General features: G+C 42.1%; 1 protein-coding gene across 3 annotated transcripts in view; it reads left to right on the forward strand.

Annotated features, from left to right (window-relative positions):
* SMARCA2 (SWI/SNF related BAF chromatin remodeling complex subunit ATPase 2) overlaps nucleotides 1–24,246 on the forward strand; it is a 147,132-nt gene that overhangs the window by 43,806 nt on the left and 79,080 nt on the right. For all 3 annotated transcript variants that reach the window (XM_084834397.1, XM_084834399.1, XM_084834398.1), the window contains 5 exons: nucleotides 3,111–3,237; nucleotides 8,286–8,459; nucleotides 9,437–9,610; nucleotides 11,716–11,886; nucleotides 21,784–21,837. In XM_084834397.1, coding sequence (XP_084690523.1) covers nucleotides 3,111–3,237; nucleotides 8,286–8,459; nucleotides 9,437–9,610; nucleotides 11,716–11,886; nucleotides 21,784–21,837 — 700 coding nt within the window. The remainder of the gene's footprint in view (nucleotides 1–3,110; nucleotides 3,238–8,285; nucleotides 8,460–9,436; nucleotides 9,611–11,715; nucleotides 11,887–21,783; nucleotides 21,838–24,246) is intronic.

Raw genomic sequence — 24,246 nt, forward strand, 5'->3', positions numbered from 1 at the left:
AGGAGAATCAAGGTACATGTTCACTGAATGTGGGTGGGGGGAAGATATGCTAGTCTGAAGATTTTTCCTTGTGTTCTATGTGCAGTAGTTTTATCCATGGGGAAGTATTGAAAATATGTCCTTCCCTCACCTATTGTCTGAAATGATACCATCCAGAAAAAGCTGTATGGAATAACTGGCCCTCAGATACTTCTTGGATTGTACATTGAAAGTCCTACTGTACTGTTTTCCTTCTGCTTCTATTGCAGCAGCTGTTAATTTCAATTGCAGAAAGAGCATTTTAAAAAAGATATTACTTTCATTCAGTGCTCCACTGCATTTCACATAGAAGTAGTCATTCAAGCATATGAAAGCCCTATGGAACAAGTGCATAGTTATTTTATTCCAGCAGTCCCACAAACGTCTGATCAACAAACCTAAGGCAGTTATCTGTTGTAGACCACAGTCTACTTTCAGAAGTGCCTGTGGATAGTAAACATGTCAAATTGCCATATTACAGTAAGGAAATATCTCCCATTTTTTATTTTCTTAACAGCCATGGAATTTCCTTATCCTAATAACGCAAGAGGCAGAATCAGATACCCCTTAAGGAAAAAAAAAAGGGGGATGCACGCTGGCAAACACCATATACCGTTTTGCCTGAAAAACTGTATTTTTCTTTTGTAAATGCTGCCTTGAGCTAACAATGAATATACATTCCTTCTGCTCTTCACTGTACCTGTTTATGTATTTCAGTTGGCTTACAAATGTTTATTTATTTATTGACAATATTTGTATGCCACTCCATATCTTAGAACAGATTTTGGAGCAGGGAATACGAGAAATAAAAGAATAAAAAATTAGAACACCACATTAGAATTATACTTGTTTTTTAAAAAAACACAATGCCAATAAAAACCGTAACTGCTGCCTGTTAGTTTGCATGGCTAGTCAGGATGAGTGGAGCAATTTAGCTGTTGTATTGGCTACCTGTTAACCTGTTTGGAGCCATGCTCAGGGAGGTGTACTCCCTCCCTGCAGTCCCTTTCCTGACTGGAGAAAAAAATCCCTCCTCCCTAAACACAGCACTTTGTTGGCACAGATCTAAATCATGGTTAAGGGGGTGAGCATTTTAACTAGAAACTGAAGCCACAATTTGAAATGGTTTTCAAATTGTGGGTTAAACCTTAATTGCAGCTAAGGCTGATGTTGAGGAACAGCTTCACCACTGGTAAGGGAGAGGAGGGACTGCTGGGGATTTAAAAAAAATTGTATCCACTTCGTGTGATGTTTATCTTGTATGCCACCTTGAGAGAGTTCCACGCTTATTGGTGGCCTAGAAATATTGATAGATAGACAGAGGGGCTGTGAGTAGGAAGCTTGTCTTGAGGGTCTATTGCCCATTTGTTTACTATGGTTAGCAGGGAGCTCACTGGAACTTGTTGGGTTAGGAAGATGGTACAATGTCTAAAAAGTAATGCCAGAAAGATAGAAAAGAGATTTCCCACTGAAATGTTAAAGGTTCAGATTTTCATTTTGTAGCTAAATACTGTTACGTTCAAATCTGTTTCCACTAGAATCTAAATAGCCAAAATAGTGGCATAGAGCTTCGAATTGTTATTTGTCTTGGGCAGCTGGGCCCTCCCAAGTTCCAAGCTGTGGCATTTTTATTTTGTCCAGACTGTTAATAGACATCTAAACTATTAATACATATCTTTGATTTTGAAGGAAATGAAGAATTCTGGTTTAATATGTTGGCTCTCTCAAGCTTTAGAATCACTCGGAAAATGAATTTGAATGAAGAGTCTTTAATAGTAGAGTTTCTAATGGAGGTCAATAAGCAACCCCATCCAGTGGCTTCTTGAAGTCGTGGGAGCTATTTCACATGTGGTGCATCTGTGTGTAAAGATGCTGTCACCTGCACTTCGATGGAGGAGGCATTGCTGTGCAGTCATCTGTTATGTAGTGCATGGTCCAGTGGCCCTGCAGTGACCACTGCTGCTGTAGGAGTTGCAGCAGCTCCCAGCCAGGAGTTGGAAGCTCATGATCTCATGTCCGGAGCTATTGCAATTGCTCCAACAAGAATCAGCAGTAAAGTTGTTGGGCCATGTGATGTGCTACTTCCCAGGCATTCTTGGCTTTTGGAGGGGCTTGGCTTCATGCTCTGGCACTGAAGAAGGGGTGCCTTAGATTCCTAGTGTATGTGTCATGTTAGTATTCAGTTGGCTTTTAGAAGTGTTATATGTTTCAGCAATCTGTCTGGTGCCAGACTGCCACGGCTCTTAACATTTTGCTTAGTTAACAACTTTTCATACTGCGGCTGCCAACTACTTCATTAACATCATTAACATTCATTCTTGCCTCTTTGTACTCTGATAAAAGATATGCAAGGAATAGCACACAATTGTGTTAATTTATTGGTATTTGAATGGCGCACCAGTAAATTGCCATTATTGGCAGTGACATTTTCCTTATTTATTGCCAGACGTGGGTGTGTATTTTATGTCTAGTGCAAGAAATAGGGTGGGATGCCATGCCACTTCTTTTCAGATGGACCTAAAACCATATCCCCTTTTTTCAATGGCTGTAATTGAGGCTGGTTTAATTTGAAAAGAAACAAAACTGATTGGAAACTATTCTTCCCATTTCCATCTCTCTCTCTTTCTCTCGCATTCTCCGCAAGTGTCTTCTGCAACAATGTGAGGGGGGGAAATTATTTTAAGATTGTTAGAGGATTCCCATATATGATTTTTACCTTAAATTCAACAAACATACTTTGTATGGTTCAAAGTGTTGTACAGTTACTTGTTCATACTTGTTGTATCATTCAAAACGTTTTCAGATTGACTGTTAATTCTCAAGTAATTTATAATCAACTTGTTTGGGATATAAATATCAAGATTTGAAAGCTCTACATGTTTCTGCATCAAGTGTGTATATGAGTGCAGCCCAGGCCTTTGATATTTTCTCCAAAAAAAACCCCTCTTCCTGAGTTCAATTGGTCTTACTCCCAAAAACTGTGAATAGGATCGCAGCCCTAGAGAGATCAAGAGACTGTCAAATAGACCTGGAATTGGCAAATTAATCTAATTTCTTTTCTAATTCCTTTTCTTGTGTCCTTACCTATTTAGGCTTCAGGCTCGAATTGCTCACAGAATTCAGGAATTAGAAAATTTGCCTGGCTCTTTGCCTCCAGATCTGCGAACTAAAGCCACAGTGGAGCTGAAGGCACTTAGGCTACTGAATTTCCAGCGCCAGGTAATGCGTTCTGCTGAAAAAAAAGCTTTTTTTCTAGTTATGAGATGAGTTCTGTTAAGTGAGCTGATACCTTGTCCAGAGGCATTGTATCTTAAAGGTCAAGGAGCACCTTCATTCTAAATGCTTGTTGTATCTGCTTGTGATGCCATCTTTGTGGTGCCTTTGTAATGCCATGGGCATGAACTAGGAATGTTGGAGAAATCTGCCACAGACTCCAGTGAGGCCGGATTCTTTGGAATCCGGCCCCCCGGAGTCCATGGCGGAATAGGCCCCCCCAAAATCCACCCCCCCCCAGGACGGACCTACCTGGTGGTGGATGCGGTGGCGAATGCGGCGGTGGTGGCTCCGGCTTGTCTTCCGGCCACTGCTGGGCTGCTGCGGCCGCAAATGGTGGCTGTCGTAGCGGCTGCCATTTGCGTGCCTGCATTAGGCCATGATAGGCTACGTAAATACTTACGTAGCCTATCACGGCAAAGAGCAGGGGTGCAAATGGAGGCTGCTATGCCATTTGCGTCCCTACCTTTTCCTGTGATAGGCTACATAAATACTTACATAGCCTATCACAGCCTAATGCAAGGATGCAAATGGCGGCTGCTACGACGGCTGCCATTTGCGGCCGCAGCAGGCCGGCACCTCTGCGGCCTTGCCGTGTAGCAGACCCAGCTAGGGAGGATTCTGGGTGGAGGGACGGATCGCCTCCCCCGCCCCCCATGGATCCCCGGAACAGAATAAGGTAAGGGATTCATACATCCTTAGCATGAACCCATCAAAGTTAAGCACTTCTAAGTTCTGTTGATGCCACTGGGAGAGATGGGCAGAGCAATACTATATGCCAATTTTGCCCAAGTGTGCGGGGTTGTGGGGAGGAGATATGTTGGTGGAGTGGTCTCTATATCCTATCGGAGCTCAGCTTGGGAGAGGAGGGGGAATACACAAGACAGAAAATGCAGGGCAGCAGATGCAGTGTCCCTTATGGCCCCACTTCCATGTTAGGGACACTTCCACCTATTCCATAACTGTCTGAAAGAGCTTGCAAGGGTACAGGAACATGCCTGGAAGAAGCAGGTTGCAAACTCCACAGTGGAATAGCTGGGAGCATCCTGGTCTCTGCTTCTGGGCATGAGGTGGGCTTCCCTCATGGTCTGCATGGAGCAGGTTGCACAAGATGGATCCTAAACCTGTGGGAGAGTAGCCAGTGAAGAATAATGGGAGACACAGAGAAATAGAGTGTGTGCGCGTAATGAGCAATAGTCAACAGCTGGACTGCACAGTCCCTAGCCCTGGATGCACAGTAGGTGTTTGTGAGGGAATGAGATGGAAGAAGGAATGGTGCCCCCTGAGTGCTCAGTCCTCATGCCTCAGCTCCCCCTGCCCCCCAGGGGGAAGGGGGAAACTACAGGGGCTAATATATTCACTCCTCTTTCCTTGGGAGTTGCAGTGGAACTATGTGTGCAGAAACTAGTCATAGTATTCACATATGGGAAAGGGTTTGGAGGCAGACATGGGAGACAGTTACGGCAGTCATACTTCACAACAAGTGCTCCCTGTCCCCTTTCTTGCCTGTGGGACACTCTGTTTTGGCACCCCCAGATTTTTGGCGTGAAGTGTGGGGCAGGGGATGGGAGAGGTCACTCTTGGGTGTTTGGGTTCCAGGCAGAGAAGTGTTAGCAATGCGCTCAGGTTCCTATGAGTGTTCTGGAGACAGGCTGTTTTGTGCAAAGTTCTCCCTTTGCACAAAATATAGCTCCATGCTACACACCCTGTCTGCTGTGTAGTCTGTGTAGTCCTGTCTCCCTGTATAGGGCTCATATACTGGTGGTGCTGTGCTGTGACCAGGTATTTACACCGTATCCTATACTTTGTCATGTTGACGTGAGTGAGGTGGTCATTGATGCAGGAATAGTTATTTTTAATTATTTCCCTTCCCATTGAAGTCAGTGGGGGAGAAATTATTTGTGCCAGTTCTGGGATGGGTGTAAAGTTGTGCTGTCAGCTAGGGGCGTAGCCATGGTCTGGAGGAGGAGAGGCATAAGCTCCATGCCAGTCACAGCTCTACCCTGTTGCAGACATTCTGCTGGCATATCTTTGCCAGGAAAATGGCTACACTGATGGAGTGTTCTGCCAGCATATCTGAGGCCTTCCACTGGTATATCTGCCATGGTGGTGGTATGTCTTGCATTCTGCTGGCATAGCAGGGCTTCTGCCAATCGTAGAGCCCCTCAGCAAGAGGAACTTGAGTATAGGATTGTGCCCTTAAGAACATGCGTATGTCTCCCATTAAAACCAATCAGGCTGAAAAGTGCTTAGCTTTGGTTGGATCATGGCCCATATGTTTTAGTTGTATATTGGTGCAGCTGCTTGTGCATCTCAGCTTTAACATTTCTGAGCTGACACAACAAGGCAATGTGGGTCTGACAGAAATAAACTTCAGGGCAATGTAACTGATCTTCAGTAAAAGTAATTATAGCAACAGTATTTTATTATAGTTTTTGGGGGTATACATTTTATTTGAACAGGAAAATATAGGAAGAAAAAAGCAAAAATATTTTTATGGAATATGCGTATCTGATGTTTTGGGTGCTTTCTTTGCTTACCTGAAATATATTCCTTAATTCCATATTTGGATCCAACAGTGCCCCACACTGGTGGAAGAACACTTCTGTTTACACAAAGGGAGGTTCCTGATTTTTGCTGATTCTCCTGCAGCCCCCTACCTGACACATTAACCACCATTCTGGAAGGTTCCCCAACACTCGGGAGGTCTTTTTATGGGGAATGTGTGGCTGCAACAAAGTGGAGGAGGCAGGAAAGCTCTATTTCATGAGTGGAGATTTGCTCACGGTTTATAAGACCCAACCCAGTGACCTGGTTCAGACGGCATGACTCATCATGAGCTATTTAACCCACGATGAGCCACGGTGCCCAAAGGCACCACTTTACATATCCAACCCCTGCTTATGGGTTGTTGTGTCATGCTAATCTGGGGAGCGTGTGTTATGCAAGGGTTAAGCAGCCCTCGCATAACCCACGCCCACCAGGTTCAGATGAGACGACAATGCCTGAGTGGGAGTTGGATATGCAAAAATGTGCCCGCATGTGCTGCAATCTCCTTGTGGGTTAAACAACCCATGGTGGGCTGTTGTGTTATGCAAACCAGCCCAGTGTCTTCATATGAAAATGCTAGAGACTGTGATCAGAATCTATCTTCATTATAACACAGCGGCAGTAAACTGAGCCGTCATTAAAACAAGCAGAATAGGTAACATTTTTCTTTGGGCAGTATCCAACTGTGTGATTCCATTAGTGCAAATGACATTGTGCTGCCAGAAACTAGGTTCTGAACTATGCGCAAGAACAAATCGAACTAAAGTTACATTTGCATAAGTGTGGTTGCACAAGCGGCTGTTCATTATGGTTTTACAACCCATTGTACAAGCAGTTGCACATTCTGCACAATGACACTGTTGGATACTGCCCTTTGTTTTTTCAGGCTTTTCCAACTTCTATGTATTTCAAAGAATCCATGTAATGGACTCTATGGGACATGTACAGTTATTTTTCTCATGTCCCCTTTCTTCTCAGTCCGTCTATTAAGTTAGCTTTACAAGACTACTTCTCAAGGCTCACAGAGCGGGATCAAAAAGGACATACACTTTTCCTCTACCTTCCTGCTTCAGCCCCTCATACCCTTTTGCTGATCAAGTTAACCGGTATAGTTAACCGGCTGAATCTGAGAAACCATCAAAGTAGTAATTAATTAGAAGGAAAACAAGCATTATTCAGAAGTCAGAATAATGTGACTCAGAAGACCCTCTAGAACAGCATTTAATGTGGGTGGGGTTGCAGTTGAAGGAGACACATCAGCAACCCTCTTGTATGCACAGGAGTTCCATTCTGTTTCTGCAGATGACTCTTTGGATTCTGGCTATGGCGTGTGTGTGTGCGGGGAAGCCATCATCATCATCATCCTTTTTATAACGCTTTACACTTAAATTTTGTTGATATTCAATATTGGTGTTTTATATTGTAAGCCACCTTGGGAAGACTATGGTTTTGAAAGGCGGCTAAGAAAAATATTAAATAATACTAAATAATTTATCATTTTACTGTTTGAAATAGCCCCATAAAGTAGGTTAGGAAGAGTGACTTCCCCATGTTTATATTACAAGTGAGAGTTGACTGAGGTGGGATTTTAAACCTGGATCTTCCATTTCCAAACTCAACACTACTAGCCTGTACACTACTGATATCCTGGTAGAATCTAGATGTTAACTTCTCTTTCTAAGAATAATTTTGATGGACTTTTTGTGGGGAGGCAGAACCACATGACAACAGCAAAACAAGAGAAAATAAAAGAAAATATATGCATACAAAGTCTGTGAAACCAAAGAGACAATAAATTATTTGAATTACACTATTATATTGTATAGGGGCTGCGGTGGCTTAGTGGTTAAGACGCTGAACTGCAGACTGGAAGGTCGGCAGGACAGCAGTTCGAGACCCGAGTGCTGCGTGACGGAGTGAGCTCCTGTCTTCAGTCCCAGCTTCTGCCAACCTAGCAGTTCGAAAGCAAGAAATTGCAAGTAGATAAATAGGTACCGCCTCAGCGGGAAAGGTAACAGCGTTCTGTGCACCTCGGTGTTCAGTCATGCTGGCCACATGACCACGGAAGCGTCTTCGGACAGCGCTGGCTCTTCGGCTTAGAAACGGGGATGAGCACCGCACCCTAGAGTCGGACACGACTGGTTGGGGACAACTTTACCTTTTTATTATATTGTATACACATTCAAGAACTGAATGAATAATGCTTGTTTTCCTTCATTAATTACTACTTTGGTGATTTCTCAGATCAACTATACTGGTTAACTTGATCAGCAAAACTGTGGTCTAGAGTCTAGAAATCTAGTCATGTTTAGATCTGGGATACCTAGAACAGAATGGATCAGAATGGAAACAGCTCTTTGAAAAACTCAGTGTGCTCTTTTATCAGTTAAATTCCTTTGGTGTAAGATGATTTACTTCTAAAGTCTTCCTCTCCTGGTCCACAGTTAAGACAAGAGGTGGTAGCCTGCATGCGTCGTGACACAACTTTGGAGACTGCTTTGAACTCTAAAGCCTACAAACGCAGCAAGCGCCAGACGTTGAGAGAAGCCCGAATGACTGAAAAACTTGAGAAACAACAGAAGATAGAACAGGAGAGAAAACGTAGACAGAAACACCAGGTATCTCACTTTCAGCAACTGGTCTGTTTGTTTCATTAAATTGTTCGTTGCATTTAGTTTGTAGTAATCTGCTAGGGATCCAGCAGTCGCTCTTATGGAAAGCTGCTTATCATGCCATGTATGGGTAACCAGGAAATTGACATTGTTATGTGGTTTCTTGCACAGTGGTGGAAGAGCCAGCAGGAAAGGCAACAGTTAACACGTTGTACTACTGTGAAAACAGTTTGAATATCCCCTTTCTAAGAGGAGTCTGTGTCTCCCCCCCCCCCCCCGACCCTTAAGAGACAGAGCATACTTGTTCCCATGATTGGATGTCTGATTGACAGAAATGCCACTGACGAATTCCCTTCCTTGGATCTGAAAGACAGAGCACACTAATTCTTAGTTGCTAATTCACAGAAAGCTGCTAAGCGGAGTCAGTTCTCCATCTAGCTCAATATTGTCGATACTGACTAGCAGTGTCCTTCAAGAATTTCAGACAGGAGTCATCTTCAGCTTTACCTGAAGTTGCCAGGGATTGAATCTGGGACTTTATGCATGGAAAGCGGGTACTCTACCACTCAGCCATGGTCTCCCCAAAGTTATCAACCTACAGTTGGCCCAATGAGTGCCTAGTGGTTTGGTGGAGAGATTGCTGTGTGGCTTTGCCCATATTGGAGTCCAACATGGACATTTCTTCTCTCACTGTTTAAATACATTTTATTTATTTGCTTGCTTGCTTACTTACTTACTAATTACATTTGTATACTACCCAATAGCCAAAGCTCTCTGTATTGGAGTTTGTACTGGAATTTGAAATAGTCTTCTGGAAGCAATCAAGTCCAAAGAAGATGGATATTTACTGAATCAGTAAATTATCTAACCTCTTTACAATGAGTGAGAAGAGCTTTGGCTTGTTGTGCTTGACTTCTGTAACAGTGCTAGGTTTTTAGAGTGTCACTCCCCACCCCCAGTTGATGGCTATTTTCTTTTAACAGGAATACCTCAACAGCATCTTGCAGCATGCTAAAGATTTTAAAGAGTACCATCGGTCAGTGGCTGGAAAAATTCAGAAACTTTCCAAAGCTGTGGCTACTTGGCATGCTAATACTGAGCGTGAACAGAAGAAAGAAACAGAGAGGATTGAGAAAGAACGAATGAGAAGGCTGATGGTAAGGGCTGCATTTGGTAAGTGACCCATCACTGAGGCTGATGGTAAGGGTGGCATTTGGTAAGAGACCAATCACTGAGGCTTCCAGGATGCACATATTTGGGTGGTGTGGAAAGGGAGAAGCTTGAAAGGAAGAATCTTCAGTATGAGGTAGCTTGAAATACACAACAAAAAATTAATAGGGCCATCCTACAAACTATGATCAGTGACCTGGGCTTTCAGTGGAAGTTGGTTGACATGGAACACTACCTAGCTCCTGATAATCATGTTTTGTTTTTGTCCTATGCTACATCATTGCAAATCCATATTCTCAGTTGCAGGTTCTACTCATGGCCCGGTGACACTACCTGACTAAAAGAGAGGAAAATGCCACTGGCCCAAAAGGATGTGGGGGAGGGAAGGTGACTGCCATGAGCAGGACAGTTGTATGAACCGCCTCTGAATCTGCTGAATTAGATGTTTTAAAATAATCAGGTTTAATATCCCTTTAATATTATTCTAATAATGAATTATTCACGCTAATAGGTCTTTTTGGCTTTTAGCCCAAGAGATTTGGGGCCAACTGACACATTTTATTTATTTTATGATAGTCCCAGGGCAGTTCATAGTCATCAGGCTAAGAACAACAATAAGAACAGGAAAAAAAATAAACAGCAGCAATAAAATAAGCATGAAGCACAGTTGCTCAACAGATTAAGAATTCAAAGGGCTGGGGAAAAGGTCATTTTCTGGTGCCAGAAAGACATCAAAGGAGGCTGCAGGCGAGCCTCCTTGGGGAGCACATTCCATAAGCGAGTTTACCACTTGTGAACTTGTGTCTTTCCCCCACTTCCCACATGGTTCCTCCTATGCATATGACTGCATGGAGGAAGCCATTTCCAAGATCATGGCTGCACTTTTTGCTGCTCACACTGAGCTTTTTTCGATCACCTGGTGAAAATATGATTCCAGTTTGCATATGTAAAACTTTCGTGTTTTTTATATGCATTTTAAAGTGGTGGTGAAGATGTCAATTGAATATTTTTAACGTGATTAATTACACCACTTCCACCTTACTGTGTGGTTTCAGGTATTTTAATTGTGTTGCTCCCTTTTAGAGTTTGACCCCATTATTCATAACTTCAAGGTGACACTAGCTACTCTTTTATAGTCATCTATTTTTAAGGATTTATCATTTCTCAGTAGACAGTATAGTAATTTCTTTCAAACACTTGTTAGCATTCACAGCATAGAGACCATATCCTAACCTTCTAATTATATTTAAGCTACAGTATCACTTCCACCTTTCAGTTATTTATCATGCCAGTCATATTCTGAGAATGATTAACATGACACAGACAAGTGGCAGGATTTCAGGAAAAGTTAAGCATGTTGTAGTCTCACTGATATTAATAGGAAACATTTCAACTCTTCTATTGGCATCAGTAGGATGTAAAGGTACTTAAATGTGGTGGGGTTGTACCCATATTTTCCAGTATCCCACCGAAAGTTAAATGCTTTGGAGTCTCACTGATTGTAATGGGAAACAGTTGAAATCAATAAGATGCAGAGTGCTTAAATATGGCGGGCTTGTACCCACATTTTCCAACATTGTTCACTCTGAAAACTCTAGTTTGTTCATCCATGTTTTGACCTCAGCCCATCTTGGCTTTTAATACACCACTTTAACGTTTCTCTGAACTTTCCCCTGATAGTTAATTGCAACTCTTTCCATGGCTGCATCTGGTGCCTAGGAAAGAAGACCTCATCACATGGTTCCATGTCCTCGCCATTATACAGCTGTTGCAACATTTTAACAATGTTTTTAAGATACAAACAGAATGGAGGGAGTTTTATTTTGCGTATTTTAACCATTTTAAGCTTGGCACATTACCATTTTGGTAGCAGGATGTGACAAGCATGATTTAAGTAAGTCAGGTGGCTAATTGTATGGATGTTTTCCAGAATGGCACCCAAACCTATAGAAATTATTGAAACTGCCTCCCTTCCCCCAGTTAAGCCATTCTGGGTCTAGCATTGAAATTGCCCCCCTCCCCATTAAACTGGATGGGGGACTATATAGTGAGTGGTAATGTTACATGAATTTTCATTTCCTTGCAATGCTAGGCTGAAGATGAAGAAGGCTACCGTAAGCTGATTGATCAGAAGAAAGACAGACGTTTGGCATATCTGCTACAGCAAACTGATGAATATGTAGCTAACCTGACTAATCTGGTGTGGGAGCACAAGCAAGCACAAGCTGCCAAAGAAAAGAAGAAGAGGAGGAGAAGAAAGAAGGCAAGTATATAATTCAGCTGTCACTGAAAGACTTTTTAAATACCTCCCTTCAACCTTTACTTTCCTCCCGCTAAAAAGTAAGTGGCACTCTTAATGAAAGTGACTCTCAAGATCTTAAAAAAGTCTTAGTCATATAAGATGCTAGGTAAAGAGGATTTCATTTTTAACAAAGCCGGATCCCCCTTGAATGGTTCTTTACTCAGTTATGGCACCATCCTATGGGGACAGTTGGCTACCTCCGAACTCGGACCGACTATCCAGTGCAGGGGGAGGCGGAGCATGGAAGGGATCTTCTCCTCTGTGCTCCAGGCGCCTTGCGCTTGCGTCTAGGTGGCCAATTTCAGCTGTTCAGCTGGAACAGTTTGGAGCGGGGGAGGGGAGGGCGGACAGTGCATAATCCGGGACCCCAGGAATGCCCCCTTTCCCCCCGCTCTGCTCTTATGAGTGCGGAGCCAGGGGCAAACTGCGCCACCTACAAGGTGGTGGGGGAGTGGGGAGGAAGGCAGTTTCTTGGGAACCAACTTCGGAGCCCATGCTTCAAGGTTGGTTCCCAGGAAATGAAAAATCCTATGGCACTTTAAGAGCTTTTACTTTTTTCAGCTGTTTCTTACTGGTTTCTATTAGTTATTTTATAGATTGAAGTTTATATCCCATTGTCACAGAGCCAGGCTGATCCATCAGAGTCTTCTCTCTCCTCGGCTCAGTTTTAGATATAGGTATGGCTTGTTACAGTAGGTAGGACATAAATTAGGGGAATTTCAAACTCTACATCTGCAGTTCAATTGCAACTATTGTTACCTTGTTTATTTCTCAGGCGGAACAGAATCCTGAGGTCCTTCTGACAGTGTAGAGCTAGGCAGTATGGCTAGGCCAGCAATTCCAGAATAGTCTCCTTCATAAACTTTGTTTTTAAGAAAACTAGGTAATGAACTCAGCATTGCACAGGTTGGAACAGTCCTTATTTGATGTGGGGTGCCTTCAAGCAAATTTACACTGATGTCAGAGTCTGATACATTGTACCCATCTGAGTGAAGTGATTTGCACTTGTAGGCACAGTCCTTGACATGGTACACTCCTGTAGCCCCCTGAGGGCAGGATCTATCCACTCCATTCCCCTACCCCACAGCAGAGGGGAAAGGGCAGATAGATAACTCTGTCGCTCAGACTACTCTCCCCCCCCCCCCCCGGTGTCAAACTGTTTTGACTCCAAAGCTATGTGCTGGTTAGGGAAGTCTGCCATCTAGTGACTGTAGATTTTTATTTATTTATTTATTATTAAATTTATTAATCACCCATCTGGCTGGTCACCCAGCCACTCTGGGCGATGTACAGCATACAATAAAACAGTTTAAAACAATAAAATTCTACAATAAAAACATTTTCTAAAATACCCTAGCCCACCCCAAATGCCTGCCTGAACAACCACGTTTTTAATGCACGACGGAAGCTCATTAAAGAGGGGGCATGACGGAGTTCCCTCGAGAGGGAGTTCCACAGAGTGGGGGCCACCACAGAAAAGGCCCTCTCCCTCGTCCCCACCAGTCTAGCTGTCCTGGCTGATGGGACAGAGAGAAGGCCATCCGAGGCTGATCTTGTTAAGCGGCCTGTGTGGTGCTGCTGGAGGCGCTCCTTAAGATAGGCTGGGCTGGAACCATATAGGGTACTGTAGGCTTCAAACACATGGACACATTTACATTAATGCATTTTAAAAACTAAATAACCCCCAAGGTGCAGACCCCTATTATCCCCTGCATGCGACGTTGCAGGTATCTAGGTTTCACAGTCTTGACACTATGGCACAAGACACAGATCCTCTTTTATTATTATAGAAGATTAAAGGGCAGAACAGTATAAGGCTGAGGTGGAAAACAAAGGAAAATTAAGAGATCTCTCTGTAGCAATTCATTTTACTTCCTGCCCCTGTCTTTACTTGGAGCTGTCAATGTTAACACTGGATTAGTTATATTACCATATGTTCCGGGATATGGCATGGCTGCTAGCAAGCAGATCACCCATACCTCAAAGGATGCCTGGCATCCTGGCATTCCTCAGTTATCAGGATAGGAGACACACAGAGAGAATGAATGTGTGTGATCCCATCCCAGGGACTTTCTATATAAAGCAAAAGTACCCAAAGAGGATGTGAGGGAAGAAGATGATACAACTTCTTGATTGGCAGTGACTGCTAGCTAGGGCCACTTAAGAGTGAAACGAGACCACTGGTTGTTCTCATGAAAAATCTTAATTCAGCCTGCCATTGGAAATATTCAGCCACCTTGGGTTCCTTGCAAGAGGAAAAAAGTGGGATATAAATGCAATAAATAATAAATATGCATTCTTGCAGCTGTTGTTGCTTACAGAAAGAAAACAAAAGAAAGAATCCACAAAGAATGACTTCTCTTATGTCAAACAAAACAAAGTATTAACAACACCATAATCATAAATACATTATCCCTCTTCTCATGATCCAAGGCACATGCAGTCAATGCATGTAGGTGGGAGTGGCACTGTAGTGGCAAATCCAGCCATATGTGCATTTATTTGCACTGCACAATCCTCTGTACACCTATAGGCATGTACAACCAGTCAGGGACCTTGCTAAAAGCTCAGTCTCTGGCGATATATAAGCCTAGGCATGTCACAGATGTGCTGATAAATGTGTGGGGGTGCGGTGGGGGTGGGAATAAGGCTTGCTACTCTGATCCTGCTCCTTGCGATTTTTTTTGGATCATGAAAAGAGTGCTATTTGTGACATTCATCCTGTTCCAGAAGCCTGGGGCAGGCAACAGTATGTTATTAGAATTAAATTTACCGCACAATCGTAAGCATGATCCCTCAGAAGAAAGAATCCCAAGTGTGCTAAGGATTGCAGCCACAGTACCCTGTATTAAAAATAACAACACTCTCCCTTTCTGCACAAATTGTATTCTTGGTCAGTCCTAAGGATTATGAGGGGACATAAGAAGGATGCTTAGAAGAATACTCTCTAAGATACTTAGGATCCAATCCATTTAAAGCTCGGATGGGCAACACCCTCCAGATGTTTTGGCCAACAGCTCCCATCAGCGCGAACTAGCACAGCCAGTGGTGTGGGATGATGGGAGTTGAAGCACAAAACATATGGAGAGCCACAAGTTGCCCACCAATGATTTAGAAATTTCTAGGTCATGATCAGCAGCACCAGCATGAGTGCTAGAGCACTAGTATAATAAGCATGAACACATACATACACTCATGGGGAGGGGGGAATACCTTCCAAACAGCCTTCTAAGAATAGTGTTAAAGGGCATTTAAGGGTGCAATCCTATACATGTTTAGACAGAGAAAATCCTACAACTACCAGCATTCCCCAGCCAGCACTGCTAACTGGGGAATGCTGGGAGTTGTAAGACTTCTTTTGTACTAAACAAACACACGATTGCACTGTAAAGTGGTTAAATCTTGAGGTTAGAAAAGCATGACTGTTGACTGCTAGGTCCCAATTAGAGACACTGTTTTTTATCTTCTCAGTAGGTGGATATTTAGCACCATCTATTTTGAATGGTGCTTCCTATAGCACTGAATCTTGGGGAAAGGGACCTCAAAACACCATGTGCTTCTAATGCTGGAGGAAAGAAATTTAAATGGAAATGAAGTGTCCAATGCATTTCAGTTTATAGTCTCACTCTTCGCTGGAGTCTGGCCGTGGCTCATTTCATAAATGTCCTAGTTTTGAGTGTGCTGTTAAAAGGAGCATCTTGCTGTGTCTTCGCTGTATGGAATGGATTAATATGCAAAATGAGCCCTTCTACTCAAAAGAGTCTGGCCCTTTTCGTGCCATGAGCCTGGCTTTTTCTTTACTGAACAGAAGTGTCTGTGACATGTATTTGGCATTGTTTTGCAACATCGTTCATTTGGCATATGACATGCTAAGCTCAGGAAAACTAGACACGAACCCATTCCTTTACTGTGGTCAGTTTTTCCATATGTCTAGCTACTGAGATGGTCATCAGGTCAGTTTTGTTAACCAACCCAAGGAGCTGTAAGTACAATCACACGTGGCTTAACGCATGACTTGTAACTATATAAATTCACTTTTCTCACCTCCATGTCTCAGATCTTCCTAGTAAATAATCTTCCTAATTCATTTTAATTACGCTACCACCGTTTTTAAAATACAATTAAATGCTCCCCTCTTCAGTAGCAACTACATAACAGGGGATCTTTGAGATGTGCCCTTGGGAAAAGCATTGATGAATTGGTGGGCACTGAAATATGACTCCCCTCTAGCCTTCCTGTGTATAATTAGGGAATGAGTCCCCTTTACCCAAGAGAAAGAATTATGGAGAATCCACACTGAACTTCATGTTTTCTTCCTAGTTATAATTCTGTACTTGACAAATAACCAACCAAAATAGAATAACCAAGAATGTATTCCCTTCTGGAAAACAAAAACAAAAACCTTTTTTTATGCAGATTTAACATTTGCACCTCTTTTATGAAGGGGAGTGTTCCAAAATGCACCTTTTCTCTGGGAGATGTTTCTGACTGACAACAGAGAGCTGATGGATAGGATTCCATCCAGCTTTCATACATGCCTCTTATACATTTAGCATTACATTTAAATGAAAGCAAAACAGAATATTCCCACTGAAGCCCCGGAAAAGTCCCAGGTACTTGGCCACCCAAGAACCTAAAGTTTGATTCGGTTGTACAAAATGTTGACCTTTTTAACCCAGTGCAGAGATGCTGCTTGACAATTAGTTACTGACTCCTGTGAACCTGAAATATTTTTTTCTAGCTTTATTTAAGCATTTTAATGCCATCTTTCAGGCAGTTCACAAAATAAAAATATCCTCATAAAACATTTTTAGAACAAGAAGAAAATGCAAATTTAAGAATAAGGACATATTTTAAATCATTCAGTCAAAAAGCCAGCAGTTAAGATAACCATGAGTGTCTAAACTCCACATGTACATGGCTGCAATTTACCATTTTATTTCATGCATAATAATAGTTAGAATAAATTGTGTTTGATGATGATAAAAATTAAGTGTTGTTACTCTTTGGTTTGTTTTACTGTTTTAAATATTGTGAATCGCCCTGAGAACTTTGAAAGAAGAGTGTTATTAAAGTCTTCCAGATAGATAAATAGATGAAAATGTTATGACTGTTTGGAATTGGAACTCCTGCTGTGTAACAGAGCAATCCTAAGTGTGTATGTGGAGGGGAATGAAATGAAGGATTGTTCACTGCTTCCAAAGCTCTGCCTGCTCATGCCAGCCAGGGTTGGGCAGGCGGCAGACTAACACTGGTGGGTTGTTGTTGTTTTAAATTTCTGATGTTGGTTCCAATGAGAGGGAAAATATCTACATCAGCCTGAGGCTGATTAGGCTGATCCTGTAGAGGTGGGGGGGCTTTGGGCCCAGTGTTTCCAAGATACTTTCTTCCGTGCGCCCAGCACACCATGGGCAGGAACACCTCTGGTGGTAGATTTACGAATGTGGAGTGTACCAAGGGCCTCTGCAGTGGACACCCCGAGGAGAGCTCTTCTCCACCAACAAACAGATAGGCACCTCTTCACTGTCCTAACCCCTCTCAGATGGCTGTTATCTGTTCGTGTCTTAAACTCAGCAGACAGCACCTTATTCTATAAAAAACGTCTGTTGGCTAGACATGGGTTTTAAGCCCACTTTCCCTCCTCCAACAGCTTTACTGCACAATCCTATACACATCTACTCAAAAGTAAGTCTCATTGAGTTCAGTAGGACTTACTCCCACATAAGTGGGTGTAGGATTACAGCATCAGTGAAATATTTTAAAGATAACAATGAGCATATAATAATTCCATAGTGGATAGTCTAATCTTTAATCACTGTACATTCTTGCACAACTGAATGGCAATCATAAAGTATATAATCACGGGTGGTGTATTAAAAAAAAAAAAATTCTGACAACGCATTCTAAATTTCAGTGGATTACAGTAAGTGCAGTTTCAGTTATTTATTCATATTGTCACTGCATAAAGCAGTAGATTCAGAGATTAAATGTTTTATGATTGTGCAGATAAAAAACAAAGTGGAAGAAATGCTAATATATGTAATAGAACACAATATGTAAGTGTTTTTTTAGTTTGATCTTTTTTTGCCAAAAAACGATAAAATATTGGATTAGATCTAAAATAGAGTGTTGGATCCAAAGGAGCTTTTCTCTGAACAGAAAACTTGGTCCATAAATGGAAAGGCACCTTCAAACTCTCTCTCCTTTGGATCCAACCCATTAAAAACTGAAATCTGTTTGACACCAATTACTGTTTGGCAATGTCATGTAATCTGAGCTGTCATCTGCTTCTAGTACTCATATCCTTAACAGAAGTTATCAGTAATTTTGACCCCACCTTCCCTCTGTTCTTTCTATCAGGGGTCCCCAACGCAGTGCCCATGGGCACCTCCAATGGAGCCCACAAAGTTCTTCACTCTTCAAAAAAAAAAAATTGTTAATAACAAATTGAAAAACGTTAGGGTGCCAGGTTCTCCTTCCTGTTCCTGACTCTGCTGCTAATCAGCTGTTCAGTGCGAAGGAAGAAGAAGCAAGGCAAAGGGATAGAGGGGAGAGAAAGAGCAAACATAGAGGCTAGGAGGGGGGAGGAACGGCGAGGTAAAGATGTGGGAGAAAGAAAGAGCGAGGCTAGAAGTTGGGAGTGGACAGAAACGGCAAGATAAGGGGGCGAGTGGGAGAAAAAGAACAAGGCTAGGGGCTAGGAAGGGAGAGAAAGATGAAAGCTAAGGTTGGGGAAGGGAGATAAATAGTGAGGAAAGGGGTTTGGAGGGGAGAAATAGCAAGTCTAGAGGCTGGGAGTGGAGAGAGAGTGAGCAAAGGGGAAAGGTGTCTGTGGACAGAAGAAGATTGGGTTGGCCAGGAAGCAACTCTTTCCATTTCCCCTTCTCTCCCAGCCTCTAGCCTCACAGTTTATCTCCCCCTGCTCACCTCTTGATTAGCCATTATGTGACTAGCCACATCCTCTATGGGAGCCATTTTGTGGTGGTGCTTGCAGCAGTTTCTTAAATTCACAAATGTGCCCACCAGTCCAAAAAGGTTGTGGACCCCTGCTTTACATTTTCCAAATATTTCCAGATACGAGTTGCCTTCACTTTGCCATTTCTGCATGAGAGGGCTACACATACATGGCGTTTTCAGGTGTCAGCACCTGTTGCAGCAGATACAAAGGGCGGTGTTGTTGTTGCTTTCCCTTAAAATTGACATGGGCTCAATTCTTTTTTCGCCTGCTGCTCAGGTGTATTTAAATAGAATGTGTTTTATAGACCTGTGCACTCTTCATATGGGACACAATATGTGTGTGTTGCGCTTAATATCAGTACACTCTGCATGTGAAATCTTGTCTTAAATCTCAGTTCTGAACAGGTCTTTAATTTGTGAGCAGGCACATTAGCTATGGGTTCCACCCTTCTTCCACACTTTAGAGTAGCAGCTAATATAGAATGGAAGGTGTGGCATGATAGCAGTAGCCTTTTTAAATGTAGAAGGCCATCTGGTAGTTGCTGCTGCTTATTCTTAAAAGCCTTAGCCAGTTGCTCTTAGGCGCTGCCGGGGCCTGTCTATCTCCTGTGGCTACCAGTCTGCTGCCAGGTTTGCCTGCCTGCCATCTACCTGCCTGTCGGGGCCGTCTTACTGCTGGCCAGTGCCACCACCACCAGAAAAGGGAAAGGAGAGAATAAGATAAATATAACCTAGGCCAGTCAACAGCGCTACAGTGGTCAGATCCTGCTTGTGGGTGTGCCTGCATGTGTCTGTGTGTGAGCAGCTGTGTGTATGGCTTTCCCTTGGGGCACAGTGCATTCTCATTGATTCAAATACTGTCTTTAGAAATGAGAAATGCAAATTGTTCTCATTTTTCAGTGGGTGCTGGTTGCTGTTAAGCAGCAGAGTGAGAGGAAACGAAAGTGAAAAAGGAGGAAAAATAAGAGCTACTCCTTATATGATATTTTGTACTTGGCATGCAGTACCCGAGTACAAGACATAATCTTGTAGCACATATGAAGAACCCATCTGTGTAAAAACTGCTGCGTTTCTTTTCAAAATACATATTTGTAAGAAGGAATGCAGTATTTGTATATGCATGTGCTCTTTACAACAGGTGCAGACTTGTGTATTTTGTACTTGAATATCAAAAGGTTGTTTTAGAAGGGTCTTAGGTGGTATGGAGGGGAAGGAAAGGCAGTGTATGGAGACGTTTAAGCATACAGAATGAAGATGAGTTGGGAAACAAATGTGAAAAAGAAAAATATGAGACAGGACGTGCTGAGGGAACAGCAGGAGGAAGGTCCAAGAGGAACATCACAGATGAAGCTGCCACAGGAAAATTACCCATTTGTTTCAAACTGTTCTGCTCTGAATAACAATTTAGGACTAGGAACCAGTTTCCATTTGCAGGGGCAGATCCTAAGATACCATTGCTAGAGATGTAAAATTTCTGGAAACTTTGAAGCCATGGGGGAAAAAATGTTTTTTCCCTGTTTGGAGACGGCGGGAGGGAATGGACATTTGGGGAAAAATAAGCAATACCACTTTTTTTAAAGCACTCTTTAGAGATCTATAGTCACTTTGTTGCTTTAGGACAGCCTTCCTCAACTTGGCGCCCTCCAGATATTTTAGACCTGAGCTCTTATCAGCCTCAGGCAGCATGGTCAATAGTCAGGAATGCTGGCCAGTGTAGTCTAAAACATCTGTAGGACACCATGTTGAGGGAAGGCTGCTTTAGGAATGTAAAGCAGCCTTTATGTTCCTAAAATTATATTATGTATAACATGGTTTGCTCATAAAATTATTATTATATTTGAAAACTTTAAAAAGTGAACTGTTAGTAAATTTCTAATTATTGTCTGAATAAACTATACTTTCAAAATGTAATATACCAAACATGATTAATTTTATGAGCAAGCCAAGTTATGCATAACATATTTAGATTCCTAGTTTATGTCTGACCAGAGGGAACTTCAGCAAGTAGTCGCTGAAACATCTGAATCAACCTAGAAGCCAGAAGAAGCAGGAAGAACTGGAGGCAGAGGAAGAAAAGTCCAGAAACACAGGACTCTGTAGAACAAAACCCAAACTATCAAGTATGTAAATTTTCTTCCATATTATGATATGGTGAATCTATTCACATGTTGGGAAACTGAGCATTACTTGGAGCATCCAAAAATGTCTTATCAGTACAAGATACATTGAATCAATAATTTTAATAAGAAATGGAAGAAATAACTATGCTGAGAATCTTATAGAGAGGATAAAAAAACATTTTCCCCCATGGCCTCATTATTTCCAGAAATTTGACATCTCTAGTCTTTCTAAAGAAGTCTTCTTATTACCTAGTTCTTTGGGAATCATTTCGGGGGGAGTAAAGGCTTGGGTGCAATACATAAACACCTTGTCTTAAATTCCAAAATAAAATATTTCATAATCCAAAGCTGTTCAGTTTTTCAGAACCCCCCCCCCCCCCTAAAATGGTCCTTGGAAAAAGAAGGAAACCCCATCCCATTTTTCTGGGTTTTTTTTCCGAGGCTTTCACATCGCCAATCATTGCATTGCTCTGCTGCTTCAGATAATGGAGCCTATATAGACAGAATACAGTTTGAAGATGGGTTAATCAATCTGAAGCGTGGAATTTATGCGGTTTACCTTTTTCACCCTGAAGTTCTCTAGACTCCCTGTGGAACAGTGAAAAATAGGCTCCATTTTAGTTCAAACTGAAGTAGCGTGACCTGCACCCCTGTCCCTGGAAAACAAACAACTGAATGTATAGAATGTAGTATTTATCAAATCCACAGTGTGAAAGATATACTTTTTATATGTTCATATACTCTCTTGAACATAACTTTAGTCTGTATGTTTTCATTACAGAAAGCAGAAGACAATACAGAAGGAATAGGATCTGGACTTGGTCCTGATGGAGAGGTAAGAATTCTAGAGTCTCTTTAGAAGGCATTTCAACATACTGCCCTCAATTAGTAATGAACAAAATGCCATAGTCTGTACACCAGCATGTAGAGTGAGTTCAGAACTGGGCCAAAAAGACAAACAGGGCTATTTCCCTTAGTATGGTTGTCTATGAATATTTCTAGACTGCTATAATCTAGTTTATCATAACATTGTAAATAAAGAAACCTGTATGTTCATATGATAGCAGTAACATAATTTTTAAGAGGTTTTTTTAATGGCTTGGACACTGAGTTGCCCTTCCATTCGCTGAAGGGCCTTTGATCTAATGAAGGCTGTACTGGTAAAAATGAGGGGTGGGGGTGGGTAGATGTCAATTGATTCTCCCCCTTACAGCCCCCCACATCACCCCAACCCTCCAAAGCAGATTTTTAGGGGTATGTAGGGGAAAGGAGAATCAATAAAAACCACATCTGTTTTTACTTCATGTAAAAACCACATGAGTGGAAGTACAGTATCCTGAATGGAGTTCTGCTCACAGGATCTCAGGATCTAAGCCAATGTATTTATGATGCATTTCTTTTAAAGACTGATGCCTTGTCTTTTGATCACATGTTTTCCACTTGGTCCTCTTAAAGATGACATGTAAATGTAAGGCTAGAGCATAAAAAATACAAAAGTTGATGTGAATTAATTAGCTTTAAGTGCATGAAATGTCTCCCAAATTTGCTGCAGCCTCATATTGGTTATGAAGGACAGATTTATGTGTGAGATTAGTAAGGCTGTGCATGGACCCCCTGATTTGCTTTTGTGGCCAATTCAGGTCGCCCTAATCAGCCTCAATTAGCTTTGGACCAATTCAGACCTGATCTGACTCACTTCAGATTCGTATTCGAATCAAGATTCAGACAGCCAAATTATTTGTATTTTATGTTTTCCCATCGACATTTATTTATTTATTTATTTATTTATTTATTTAGTTCATTTCTATACCGCCCAATAGCCGAAGCTCTCGACTTGCACTGGAAAACAGAAATTACCATAACCTTTTTAGTTTTTATGATAAATACATGAACTATGGGGACCTTTAGACAGTTTGGCCCAGTAGTTTTTGTGCTAGGCACAGGTAAAATTTGAGTTTTGTGAGGAAATCTCTCAAAGCAAAAAGCTATAATTCTTCAGTGCTTCCCCAGAAGTGCATGAAATTTGGGCACCTGGCAGCCTCAGTGGAGGTGACTGAACCTGCCAAACGTCAGACAGTTCAGCCTAGTAGTTTTTGTGCTAGCCATACATAAAGTTTCCTTTTCTCAGAAACTAAAACAAAAGGTAAAAAACTGTCAGCCACACAGGGGATTAGAGATCCTAATCAGAAGGTGTTTAAGGTGACAGTTAGGAGGTCACTGTCCCTAATCTCTGGTGTAGGAGTTTTTTTGAAGTGCAAAAGTACTTTCCTTTTGTCTGTCCTGAATCTACCAGTGACCTTAAAGGAAGAAAGAAAAGCTAAACATCTCTTTGGCTGCAAATTGCAATACACATTACCTGGAAAAGTCTGAACTCAGTGGGGCTTATTTATTAATTGCACTGCTTCACTTCCTCTACTCCATATAATTTTATAAACCTCTACCCTTATTTGCCTTTCGTCTAAATTAAATAGCCCAAACATTGAAGATAGAGTTGCTCCAGCCCCCTGATCATTTTGGCAGCTCTTTTCCGTAGGAAGGGTAAGATGAAGCAAACATTAAAAAATACATATAGCCTCACCTGATCATATTCCTCTTATGGTCATTTGATGTACACAAGGGAAAGCAAGCGACAGGCAAACAGTCTTGGAAAATCAGTAAAAGTGATGATGCTTCATATTATGTATTGCTTTGGCCGCACACTGTTTGCTTGTGCACAGTAATGTGCACACCAAATATGGTGCACTCACACAGCACACACACATACGACCAAAAGAAAAGCAGATAACAGAAAAAAAGACTTACCTACAAGCTAAGGGGAGAGAGGAAGGTAAATAACACTAAAGCCTAATGGAAGAGAAAAGGGGTGGCAGGGGTGGTATTCTTTCTTTTTTTATAAGAATATAGAGAGCTGAGAAATGGGTAGGGAAGGAATAGTAATTGAGAAGTGGGGGTGGGGTGAGCCAAAGAAGGAGCAGTACAAAGCAAGGAAACAAACTGCTGGGTTAAAAGTTCAGCCTTATTAGCACCTAGAGATGTCACTTTCCAAGGCCCAGTTCCCCGCTCTCAACCCCTCTCCCCCTCCCTTCTCTAGCAGGTTGTTACATTTGCTCAGATAGGTTGTCGGGGCTTCAGAATTGTCCGAAGTGATCCAAAGTGCTTCGGATTATTCCGATCCACTTTGGACCGCATTTTGGATTCAGACTGAAGTAGTTAGAATCACCCTGATCTGCTTCAGAATTTGGGA

The sequence above is a fragment of the Heloderma suspectum genome, chromosome 2, assembly GCF_057233095.1.
Source record: "Heloderma suspectum isolate Gila_16-S chromosome 2, 16-S_ref, whole genome shotgun sequence".
Lineage (NCBI taxonomy): Eukaryota > Metazoa > Chordata > Lepidosauria > Squamata > Helodermatidae > Heloderma > Heloderma suspectum.